This window comes from Eptatretus burgeri, chromosome 2 (genome assembly GCF_056783735.1).
Source record: "Eptatretus burgeri isolate ZD-2024b chromosome 2, Ebu_testis_v1, whole genome shotgun sequence".
NCBI lineage: Eukaryota > Metazoa > Chordata > Myxini > Myxiniformes > Myxinidae > Eptatretus > Eptatretus burgeri.
The window spans coordinates 28,884,813-28,897,468 of record NC_140962.1 but is presented as its reverse complement, the minus strand read 5'-3'; the positions used below and the strand labels follow the sequence as shown (position 1 = coordinate 28,897,468).

The following is a 12,656-nucleotide window of genomic DNA, read 5'->3' as shown; positions in this document are numbered from 1 at the left end:
TATATATATATATATATATATATATTGTTACGGCTGCATTAATTTGCACAACACCAGAAAGGTCCTTAGATCAGTTATGCCGGTAAGTTTATGTGCAGATAGTTCCCCACCATTGTTAAAACCGGGCTGCGATGCTTTGAGATAGCCGTTTTTCTTTTCTCTAACATTAATTTGGACCAATCATCCCCCAACAACCAAATCGCCACCACCAACATCATTCCCAAACAACTACAACTCAAACACCATCACCTTCGCCTCTTTACCTCCACAATTCCACCCCGCAAACATCGCTTCACCGCCATTCTCAAAAGACGCCCACAACAACCAAATCGTCACCACCAACATCATTCCCAAACCACCACCACCTTCGCCCTTTTCCCTTCACTACCATCAACAATGCCACCCCGCAAACATCGCTTCACCTCCATCCCTGAGACAACGCCATCTTCACGCTGTCAGGACGATCGCTCCGATGATTTCTACCATGTCCGCTTTGCCGGGGTCAGAGTTCACGCTGTCAGGACGAGCGCTCCGATGATTCCCGTGACCTCCGCTTAGCTGGGGGCAAAGGTCGCGCTGTCGAGGCAAAGCCTTGGTGAATTTACACACATCGGCTCGGCGGGGTCGAAGCCGCGCTGTCGAGACGAAGCCTCGGTGGATTACACACATCTGCTCGGCCGGGATGAAGCCGCGCAGTCGAGGCGAAGCCTCGGTGAATTCCACACATCGGCTCGGCCAAGACGAAGCCATGCTGTCGAGGCGAAGCCTTGATGAATTACACACATCGGCTCTGCCGGGGTCAGGGGTCACGCTGTCGAGCGAGTGTTTTGGTGATTTCTCCCACGTCAACTTTGCCAGGGTTGGAGGTCAAGGGTCAGTGGTCGATTCTTGCTTCCCCGGCCCTATAAAAGGGCGAGCAGAACGGAGTTCACAGCCAGTCGGTTTTACGGAGCTCGAGGCAGTGTCGAGAGAAGTGTCGGTGGGTCGGTTGCCAGTGTTGGTGAACGGAGCTCGCAGTCAGTGGTGGGGCAGATGAGCTCGCGATCAGTTACAAGTCAGTCTGGGTTCAGTTTTCGAGAGACAGAGCTCAAGACAGCCAGTTGTGGGGAGACGGTCGTGGTGTCAGAGCGAGAGCTGGTGAACGGAGCAGGGATGCGGAGAGGGGCTCGGAGCCAAACCAGAGGGCTACGTGGAGATCACCGCCGGGGAAAAGGGCGAAGTGGAGACCACAGCCAGGGAGAGTTTGCCGGAGCCAAGGCGGTCCAGGGTGCTCATTCGAGCGTCAACTCGCTTAAAGAGCATCGACTGGCTAAGAGGGCATCGACGTGCTGAGAGAGCATCAGCAATTCCCCCATACCGAGCATCCGCGCAGAGAGAGAGAGAGTGCCGGTAACTCCGTCTCGCTGAGAGAGCATTGACCTGCTGAGAGAGCATCGACATGCTGAGAGGGCACCAGCAATTCCCCCCATACCGAGCATCCACGCTGAGAGAGCGCCGGTAACCCTGTCCGTTCCGTGGTGCCTGCTGTGTAGCGTGAGCCTGCGCATCCGGGTGGAGAACGCCGGAGAGAGCTCACCAACCAAGCCGGGTGCCTGAGGACAGGCGCGGCCACGCCAGGCCATGGGGGAGTAGATGTCGCGACCTGCCCACCATCGCGCCACGAGGGCGCGGGTAAGACCCTTCGGTCTCGTGGGCCTGACCGTTCATCCAGGCTTCACGGCACATTCGGTCCACGGACCTGTCTGTCACCCATGTCTTTGGGGGTGGCTTTTCTTTGCTTTTTGTATAAATGCATGTGGTGGCGCCGTCTAGTAAGTAGACTTGTTTAAGTGACTGTGTGTGCGAATAAAACACTTTATTCGGTGGTAGTTCTTTTATCTGCTTGCTTTGACTGTACATACGTGCATGATTCATTAATGTGACTGTAAATACGTGCAATGACTAATAAATGTGCTTATTGAACTGTTCCCCGTTCATTGCGTCCTATTCCCTGTTTTGAAAGTGCCATCTTGCATCACGGAAGAAATTGGTAGAGGGGTGTAAGTACCCGGTAAACAGAATCACATTCGTCGAGGTCGGCGATAACACCACTCGGTTATCACTGCAGCACGGAACAGACTGCTTAAGCGGTTCGTGTCCAAGGCCGACCTGCGGCGAGGTATAATCGCCCGGTCGACTTCTCGCGCAGGTACTTAGGTAGGTCGAATTTGGCGAGCAACCCTATCCTGCGTGGTTGGACAATTGGCACGATCGTGGTGAGGTTAAACCCCCACCCGTGACTAGCTCCTGGCAGTAGTTCCAAGGAGGGTCACGACTGAATTGTCCGACCGGTGGATGACGCAGTCACGATTCGAGTTACGCGGCCGATCGCATGCCGGCGGGCGCGAATTCGCAACACTGGTGTTCAGGAGTGTGGGATTCGAATCCACCCCGGTCTCCAACTAAATTTACAGGAGTCGGACCAGGGGTGTGCGAAGCAACCCCCCGTCCCCCCCTCCCCCAAATTACGAGCGATCTAAATTAATTTCTTCCGAGAAATAAGATGGCATTTCAAGGCGAGCGGGTGCCGGGGGTAGAAATGGATTTAGAAATGTTTGAATCCATGGCTCAGGATGAGAACTCCGAGCAGGAAATGCTTGTTGTGCAGGAACAATTTCTCCCCTCACCAAACCCAGAGCCCGAAATGGGCGCGGCAGTGGCCGCGGTATATGACACCTCCCCTCCCCCTCTTCGCCAAAACCCCCCGATCCTTGCCGAATCGGCTCAGCCGAGTGTACTCGACATGTTCTTACAAGCAATGAACGATATGAAAACAAATGCGCAGGAAATGAATGCGAAAATGGATGGCAATGTCCAAACGCTGCGGGAAGAAATGCAGTGCATGGGTGCGGGCCTGCAGAATGGGCTGGAGAAAGTAAAGGAGGGACAAGACCAATTAAAGGAAGAAATGAAAAAAAATGCGGGGTGATATGCAGAGCATGGGCAGAGGCCTGCAGGAAGGCATAATGGCAATTGCGGGGAGCGAAACGCGGGCAGTGGAGCTCAAAATGGCGCCGCCACATGCTGGAGCGAACGAGCTGAGGGGGAGTGCAACGGCTGCCAGGCCCGCAATGGAGGCAGGTGAGGACAAATTAATTCAGGAGATGCGTTGGGTGAGACTCGAGCAGGTGACAAAGGAAGTGACGGTGACACAGAGGGAAAAAGTAAATGTGGTGACTGTGACGTGTAAGAGACACGTGGAGACGACAGAGATAATAAAGGAAATAAAATGTACAGAGACGTGGGAGATGGAAACGGTAGCGGAGAGACTACACGATAAAGACGGGGTGAAAAACGAGCACACACACACGGAGGTAGTGGAGGATAATGGGGGCGAGCTCGCGGAATGTCTCGAGACCCGGTGCGAGCAGCTGGATAGCCTCCTCCAGGAACGAGGGGAGGGAATATGCCCCCTTGAAGCGGTTCACCACCAGGTGGGTCCGGTCGAGCTTCGCGAGTTAGAGGGGACGAGTGCTGTGGACGGGTGCATGCGGAGCTTGGGGCGTATAGAGACCCCGGAACCCCTAGTGGTGGCGCGAATCCCCAGTGTGGTTACGAGTGTGGTCCCGGTGTGTGTGGTGTCAACATATGTGTATACGAGCGTGGTGAAATGCGTGCTGCAACGCGCACATAGCGTGGGTGCAACGGCGTGTGTGAGAGCGACCGCGTGTGTGACAGAGACCCCGTGTGTGGATGAGACCCCGAGTGGGAGTGAAACCCCGTGTGTGAGTGGTGTGGTTGCGAGTGAGCCGAAGTGCGTGCCCCCAGCACACCGTGGGTGAAAGGAACCACGGGTGCGGGTGAACGGCCGTGTGTGAATGGAACCACGTGTGCAAGGGAAATGGCATGCGTGAGTGAACGGCCGAGTGCAAGAGAGACCGTGTGTGTGAGAGAGCGGTATGCAAGGGAGATGACAGTCGGCATGCGGGAGCACGCAGCCGCGTCTCCGAGTGTGAGTGTCATGGAATGGTGTGTGAGAGTCGTGACACGTGGGAGTGCGTGTGTTGAATGGAGATGACGACTGCGACAGATAAGGGATAGAGGCCGGGTAGCGGCCGTAGTTGCATTGGGGACCGCGCCGGGTTTACCCAGAAGCGAGCGCGAGGTTCGGGCTGTTCTTCACACGAGACCGCCTCGTGCGCGCTTGCGGGAGTGAAACCCGGTCCATAAATGCCAGCGGTAGATGTTGCCGATCCCACGGACGGGCAAAAGGTAGGCTGGATTACGGATTTGGACCGGACGGGTTCTCCACGCGAGCGTGTTTGTGTAAAGCTCCGACGAGCAGAGCACATGTGTTCGCGTCAGGAACCCCTCGAAATGCGAGGTTTGCTTTTGCATGCGCAGGGTGACGTCATGGCTGCACGTAGGGTTGGAATCCAGCAGGAGGGGTATCCCTGCTGGATGGTACCGTCCAAGAGGGATGAGGTACGCGAACAGCTGCCATGACGTCACGGGCAAGGTGTGCAGGTTGCGAGTTGCCGCGCTGGTGGTGTGCATTTAAAAATAAAATAAAATAAAAAGTTGAGAAAAGCAAGCCTCACTTTCGGGTGAATAGGATTCCCGGGTAAGGGGTGGAAGACCCCCCTGCCCAGGGCACAGGATGACAACTAGTTAGGGGGATGGGTTAGTTTAGCTAGACCGGTCTCATTGGGCAGGGGTAAATCCTCATGGGGCCCGTGGAATGGATTAGTTAGAGGGATTGTAGTTGAGATTTAGGATGGGGAAGAGATTTTGAGAATTTGGAAAACAGTGACAGACTTTCGATGTGCAGAGGGGACGTAGCTTAGCTACGTCGTGTTAAATGGAAGGTGCTGTAGTTTAAGGGATGACGAGGGAGCACGAGGTAGATGAGGGGATTTAGTGAGCAGAATGGCAGTGATCAGCGATGGAATGTGTGAGAAGAGGAGTGGAAATGAAACATGTTGAGTGAGTGAGGCCAGCGGGTCTGAGTGCATGGAGTGATTGTGGAATGCATAGTGCGATGAGTGATTGGAGGGGGAGGGGTGACTCCCGCCCAAGGGACCCCGGGGTCAGTGTAGAGTGAGTTAGCTGGGTTAGTCAAATTGACAAAATGGAGGTCGTTTTGCTGTTGGTGGGAACGTAGGCTCGATACCCATTGGAGGGGTACAGGAGCCCTGTTGACGGGCTGGGAGTGTGGCTACGAACGGTGAGTATCGCTGAGTGGGTACCCTGGGCACTGGGCTAGTCGGCCGCGGTAGGCCAAGGGCCCAAGGTAAACCGGTAAACAGAATCACATCCGTCGAGGTCTGCGATAAAACCGCTCGGTTATCACTGTAGCACGGAATGGACTGCTTATGCGGTTCGTGTCCTCGGCCGACCTGCGGCGAGGTACGATCGCCCGGTCGACTACTCACGCAGGTACTTAGGCAGGTCGAATTTGGCAAGCAACCCTATCCTGCGCGGGTGGGCAATTGGCACGATCGTGGTGGGGTTAAAACCCCCACCCGTGACTAGCTCCTGGCGGTAGTTCCAAGGAGGGTCACGACTGAATTGTCCGACCGGTGGGGACGCGGTCACGATTCGAGTTACGCGGCTGATCGCACGCCGGCGGGCGTTAATTCGCAATATACACACACACACACACACACACACACACACACACACACACACACACACACAGTATGCATATATATATATATATATATATATATATATATATATATATATATATATATATATATATATATATATCTTCTCCTTCTTTCGCCTGCTTCCGTTAGGGGTCGCCACAGCGGATCATCCGTTATGATCCGCATACTGATTTGGCACAGGTTTTATGCCAGATGCCCTTCCTGACGCAACCCTGGTCGCCTCTTACGACACAGGGATATGGTACACCTATTTTAACCGGGGTATACACTGGTCCAGTACACTGGTACTCACTTCGCCGACCTCGGAAGGATGACAGGCTGAGTCAACCCCCTGGTGTATTAATTCAGTGGCCCAACGGGGCTTGAACTCAGGACCTTTTGGATCCCAAGCCGCTGCCCTAACCACTGCGCCAACACCAGGCTTTATATATATATATATATATATATATATATATATATACATACATACATATATATATATATATATTCATATATATATATATATATATATATATATTTATTCATATATATATATATATATATATATATATATTTATTCATATATATATTTATTCATATATATATATATATATATATATATATATATATATATATATATATATATATATATATATATTTATATACCAAATTTACGGTCACAATTGCATATATATATATATATTTATATACCAAATTTACGGTCACAATTGCATATATATATATATATATATATATATATATATATATATATATATATATATATATGAGCCTGGTGTTGGCGCAGTGGTGAGGGCAGCGGCTTGGGATCCAAAAGGTCCTGAGTTCAAGCCCCGTTGGGCCACTGAATTAATACACCAGGGGGTTGACTCAGCCTGTCATCCTTCCGAGGTCGGCAAAGTGAGTACCAGTGTACTGGACCAGTGTATACCCCGGTTAAAATAGGTGTACCATATCCCTGTGTTGTAAGAGGCGACCAGGGTTGCGTCAGGAAGGGCATCCGGCAGAAAACATGTGCCAAATCACGATGCGGATCAGACGGATGATCCGCTGTGGCGACCCCGAACGGGAGAAGCCGAAAGAAGAAGAAGAAGATATATATATACATACATACATACATACATACATATATACGCATGCTGGCAGGACATGGTCTTGGTGTGTGCACATTCATGTCTAAGCTGTCTAGTCTGGGTTTGAATCTTGGCCCAGCTATAAGCTCTCAACTCAGTGTTTTACAGGTATGCTATTTCAATGTGTGTACCGTCACTCGGATGGACATTAAACTGGGCATCCCATCTACCGGCATTAGTTCGCGGACGTGAAAGATCCCATGGTGTGCTTAGCGAAGAGTAGCTGAGCTATCGCCAGCACCCTGAACAAATTCCAAATTTCAAAAGTTGCCGTCGACCTCTTGGTGACGAGCACCATCTTGCCTCAAAGCTTGGTAGGAAATTGTTCCTTTTTACAAAGGTGAGAGTGACTTGTATAAAATCTCAGAACCCTGAATTTCACAAACAGAAAACTTCCATTGTAAGGAAGTCTCAAGTAATTATATTGTTCTCCCATGCACTCCTGATATAATCCAATTAACAACCACTAAACAATACAACAATGAAGTACAAACCTGCAGTCGGGTTGAGTGAAGCCACTGTCATTACTGCAGATACAACTGCTGTCAGTAAAAGGTGAAGTACATAACACAATGCCTGATGCAGGCCACATCCCAGAAATGTGGCTGCCTCGATTCGCAATATGGCCATTGTCAACACTGCCAGTGGCAGCATGGGCACAACTGGCATAGTCTTGAGGAAAGCAAGTAGTGGCAATATGGGCATCATCCTTCATGATGCCCCCACTACTTACAGCTTGGTTATGACAAATGAGACTGCCACAACAGTCTTTGACAACATGAGTGTGAGAAAGGTTATTGCAGGTTGTTGGCTCATTTCCTTTGTCAGCATCCCCTCTGCAAAATCTTCCAGAATTGTCAGCAGTCTCAATGGGTGTCGAAGAGTTTGCCGTGTCAGCAGCATCCCTAATAAGTCTCTTAAAATTGCTGTCCCTGTCAGCCTGCAAAACACTGCTGCATAATCCAGCAGTCATATTTTTTTCTTCTTTTCTGCCATTCCAATCTGTCTTGGCCTCTTTGTCTAAATCGAGCTCATCTTCCATTACTCCCTCAGTGTCCTCAAAACTATGCTTTTCTCTTATATCAATGTTCTGCTTTCCAGAATTAAGAATGTCATAGTTATCCTCATGACCATTATGGTCGTCACACTTTTTCTGGTCACTCTTCTCCATATCTGAAGCCATCTCAAACTCCTGTCCTGGCAAACAACTTTGTAGCTTGAAGTGTGTTTTTGACATTCCCAAGGCACCAAAAACTCGATGCCACAGAGGTTGGGTCTGTTGAGTACTTATTGGTGGTGGATCCTGAAGAGGAGGTGGTGTTGGTGGGCTGCAAGCCACCCCCTTGAGTAAGCCACTCACCACAAAGCGCCCATCCATGTTTCGTGCAATTCGCTCAGGAGTGGGGCTGTCATTTTCAACATTGTCTCCAGACCCAAGCCCTGGTAGTGAACCCTGCTCAGTGTGCAACACCACCTCAGAATGTTTTCTGGACCATCGATGCCTCGTTAGACCACAGCAAGACGAGGAAGCCACAGCCGAATTTTGTGATGGCCCAGAATCGTTTTGTGAGAGTAGGCCTTTCATGTCAGGCTGGGATTCGGGAAGGGAAGCAAGCACAAGCCGAACAGGATATGGCTGTCCTTTGCCATCTGGATGAATTTCAGACCTGGTAATGCACAGAAACCTCATCTCAGCAAATGCAACTTACCATGAGTACTAAAATTACTCAAGGTTAGAGTTGAGTTTAGTGATTAATAAGTTAATTATGTGAAAGAAAATAATATTTACCTTTCAAAACCCAAACCAAAGATACCTGTAAAAAATGTAAAATTTGCATTAGACTCATAGTGAGTGGCTATGTGTAAGTGACTGGGTGACAGTGGATAAGGCTTAAGAAAGAGTGACTGTATTTGAATAATTGCATGAGACAGAATGACCGAGTGATCTAATAACTGTGAAAGAATAATTTCCTGCTGATGGGGTGCATGTGTCAGTGTTGGGTGATCATGGTTTGGGTTTTGGCAACAAAAGGATCAGCCTGGGAACATCAAGGTTGCACAACTCAGGTCAATGAAAGAGTTTTTGCACATCCAGATCACCCTCCCAGGTGTAAAACTGCAATGCTGGTGATTCCAGGATAGTTGGTTGTACGCACGGTGTCTGTGTGCAGCACGGTGAGCACGACGCCGCGCTACAAGGCAACCAGCCACAGCTGAGAGCAGAAGAGATGAGGCGAGAAAAGCCAGACCAGATAACAAACCCACAAGCAGGGGTGGCCATCGTATTACAGGACCTGTGGGAAGGAAGTCTTACATTAGAGTCCTAGTGTTGGTCACCAAAGCACATATCCCCTTTTTATGGCTTGGTCATGTGAATTTGCGAGGGTCATTCAAGGTTGATGTGGACTTTTTATTTGAGAAAAATCAAAAGGTACAAGTGAGTTGATGAAGTCTTAACCACATCTTCAAGATATTCTCCTGCTATCTTGGCAAATCTGACTGCAAATCTGCAAATTTGACTGCAAATCTGCTATCAAATGTGCTATGACGCATTTGTCATATCGGACTGGCAGGATAGCTTAGACTCTTCGAGGGTGTTCTTCGCGAAGAGTGGACGAGCTATCGCCGGCAACTGAAATAAATGACAAATTCCTGCTCTAAACTATAGGGAGCAATGCATCAGTAACACAGCTGCGCCATCAGCAAATGACACTACCTGGAGCCATGTGCTACATAAGAAAGAAGTAGTATTATCAATTGATGTGGCAGTGCCTTGATGCCATGTGTGTAAAAATCTTTTGGATGGAAATGCGGATAGTTGAGGAGCTGTGAATAGACTTCTTTATCGATTGTTAACTAAAGCGCCAACAAGATGTTATTTGAGTCGTTCAAAGAGATGAGAAGGCGGGCAATGGCTCGATATGAGATTGCTCTGCCTCAGGAAACCTGTGAACTGTTTCTGTCCTGTCTCTTACACCAGGCACAGCCGAAACACGCTGATTTAAAAACCTCACTGATTGCCAGTTTTATCCAGACAAGAAAGAGATAATACCTGAAACGAGCTCCCAACGTCATTACAACTGCCACCGAAGGTGGTCGGAGGTTATGTTTTCACCCCTCTCTGTCTATTTGGCTGTCTGTCTGTCTGTCTGCCTGTGAGCATGGCATCTGAAAAAGTTATGGACAGATTCGGATGAAACCTGGTGGACAGGTTGGATGTGTGACAAGGATGAATTGATTAGTTTTTCTTGAAGATCCGAATACAAAAATTTATTCATTGTTGTGATTTTCACCATTGTGAGATAGGGCCAAATACGATATATAGCACGATATCTGAAAAAGTTATGGCTAGATTCGGACGAAACTTGGTGGATGAGTTGGATGTGACGAGGACAAAAGTATGTATATATAAATATATATATATATATATATATATATATATATATATATATATATATATATATATATATATATATATACAAATCCATGGTGAGAGGTTGACCTAACGTAATGCAAATTTACGGTCACAATTGCAAGAGCTGACAGCTAGCTCAGCTAATCCTCGAGAATGGATCACAGCGAGGTTTTTTTTTTCCACCATCGAGGCTACCGGCACATCATTCCTTGGGGAAAGTCAATTGGACTTCTGGGACCATGCCAAGACCCCAGCTCACGGCAGCACGAGGTCTTTTGGTTCCATCGACCCCAGGGTTTATTGAATTTAATGTAAGAATTTCACATTTCCAGCACTGACATCCAATTTTTTCTGTGATTTCACATGTAATCCGGTGAGTCCCAGAATTTCTATTTTAAACACGTTCAACGCGTGCTTCGGTGACAGCAGCTGGTTGTTGTTCCATATAAAATGTTCAAGATTGCTCACCATTTAAATACACTATTAGGTACATGAAAGAAATTCCTCACCCTGTGCAAGCAGTCTCCTCTGAATTCCAGCTGATTTAATATTATCTTTTCTCACTTCAAAACACAACTCCATTCCACAGGTAGACAAGATCATTACCCACATTTCTATCACCAACAAAAAAAAGATCCAAGTCCACCTTGAACCACCCTCATATAACCAACCAAATGTGGTTATTCATCAACTTCCTGAATCACAAAAAATAAAATCTCGTGGTAACAAACTAGGTCTAGGAAACATACTTACCCGATACGTTTCTAACTGCGATCAACCCTCGAGGTAGTTGGAACCAAGTGGAAACAATAGTGGTGCTTGGTTATTACACAGCATAAAGACATTCCTGCACTGATTCCATGATAAATATTTCATGGCATCTTTGAACCAAGAGCAGGTCTTTCATTTGACCAAGTAATTAAGTTTTGACCAAATAATTATTGAGGAAATGTCAATTGGTTCATCATGCCTGTGCCATATGCATTTCCAAGCACTCTCCAGTCCAGGACTGCATACAGTGCATTTTATACAGCTCGTTCCAAACAGGGAATTTGGGCAAGGTAACGGTATACTCTTTTTGAAAGATTTTTGAAAGATTTCTAAAATGTGCACAACCCAAATGCAGACTTCATGTTCCCATCATAAAGGCAGCTTGCTCTGTGACGCAGTGTCCACTGCTATCACTGAGACTGTAATTAAATTATCATGTCGAAGCGAGTGAGAAAATACCACTGATATAGAGTGTGATTGGCTTGCTTGGTAGTCCAACAACACCACCGGATCCGGTCCGGACTCGAAATTTGTAGGTCACATCCTGTGAAAAAAAATGTAGAAGAGTGCAGGATCAAGACAGCGCAAATAACTGTTACACAATCCAGCAAGTTTTGTGTAAATGATGTTTCATCTCAACTGCAAAGTTCAGAATGTTTTTTCTGGAACCGAGCCAAACTGAAATGAACCCTCTTGTGTTCATTATAGGATATCAGAAGTTGAGTACATATGCTGTCATTATGAATTCCTGTTGAACAATCCAAAACACCGTGTTCATAGAACACCGGACCCACACAGTCTTCAGAAAACTTTGCATTTCCGAGCACAATCTATATTTCCCATGAGCTGCAATTTTGTCTGAATATAGATATTCCCCAAAGCTGAAGAGAACGAGTGACAAATTTGATTGGTCAAGATGGCATAAAATGACGTAATATTTTGTCGAAGTACTACTAAACTGGGGCTTTTGTAAGTGCCAAGAAGGTGATGTGCATTTTTCAGTGTTCAACTATATCAATCAATTGAAATAAAATAAAGTTTTGAAAGGTCGTAGAATAACAAGGACAAATGTGTCCAAGAGCAGCGTCCTAAAGGTTTTGTCGGCTAAAAAACAAAAAGAACAAAAAAAAAACAACTTCCGATATTTTGTCACGTGCCTTGATTAAGCCAATAGCGAGACCCGTCATAGTGTATTTACGTATTTACGAAATATAGTGTATTTACGAAATAAATCGTGTATTTACGAAATTACAGTACATTAAATGGAATAATCTTTCAATAGTAACGTGAACTTTTCGAAACTTTAAAGCAAATGTCCGAATATATTTAAAAGTTCATGATAGATGCTCTCAAAAGGCACCCTCAATGCAAGGATGTGTACAAGTGTTTAGTATTTAAGGAGATCCGGATCCCGTATACAAAAAAGCCGAGTCCTAATATAAAGGTTTTGTCTTCACAAGAAGAAGAAGAAGAAGAAGAAGAAGAAGAAGAAGAAGAAGAAGAAGAAGAAGAAGAAGAAGAAGAAGAAGAAGAAGAAGAAGAAGAAGAAGAAGAAGAAGAAGAAGAAGAAGAAGAAGAAGAAGAAGAAGAAGAAGAAGAAGAAGAAGAAGAAGAAGAAGAAGAAGAAGAAGAACAACAACAACAACAACAACAACAACAACAACAACAACACCGAGCTCTCTTAGAGCA

The 12,656-nt window shown here is 47.0% G+C and overlaps 1 protein-coding gene across 5 annotated transcripts in view; it reads right to left on the bottom strand.

Moving 5' to 3' along the window:
* Nucleotides 1-12,656, bottom strand: part of LOC147031690 (protein turtle homolog A-like) — a 185,256-nt gene that overhangs the window by 21,297 nt on the left and 151,303 nt on the right. For all 5 annotated transcript variants that reach the window (XM_085852008.1, XM_085852002.1, XM_085852016.1 and 2 more), the window contains 4 exons: nt 11,427-11,511; nt 8,938-9,075; nt 8,571-8,595; nt 7,276-8,448 (listed from right to left, as the gene is read on the bottom strand). In XM_085852008.1, the coding sequence (XP_085708134.1) occupies nt 7,276-8,448; nt 8,571-8,595; nt 8,938-9,075; nt 11,427-11,511 (1,421 nt within the window). The remainder of the gene's footprint in view (nt 1-7,275; nt 8,449-8,570; nt 8,596-8,937; nt 9,076-11,426; nt 11,512-12,656) is intronic.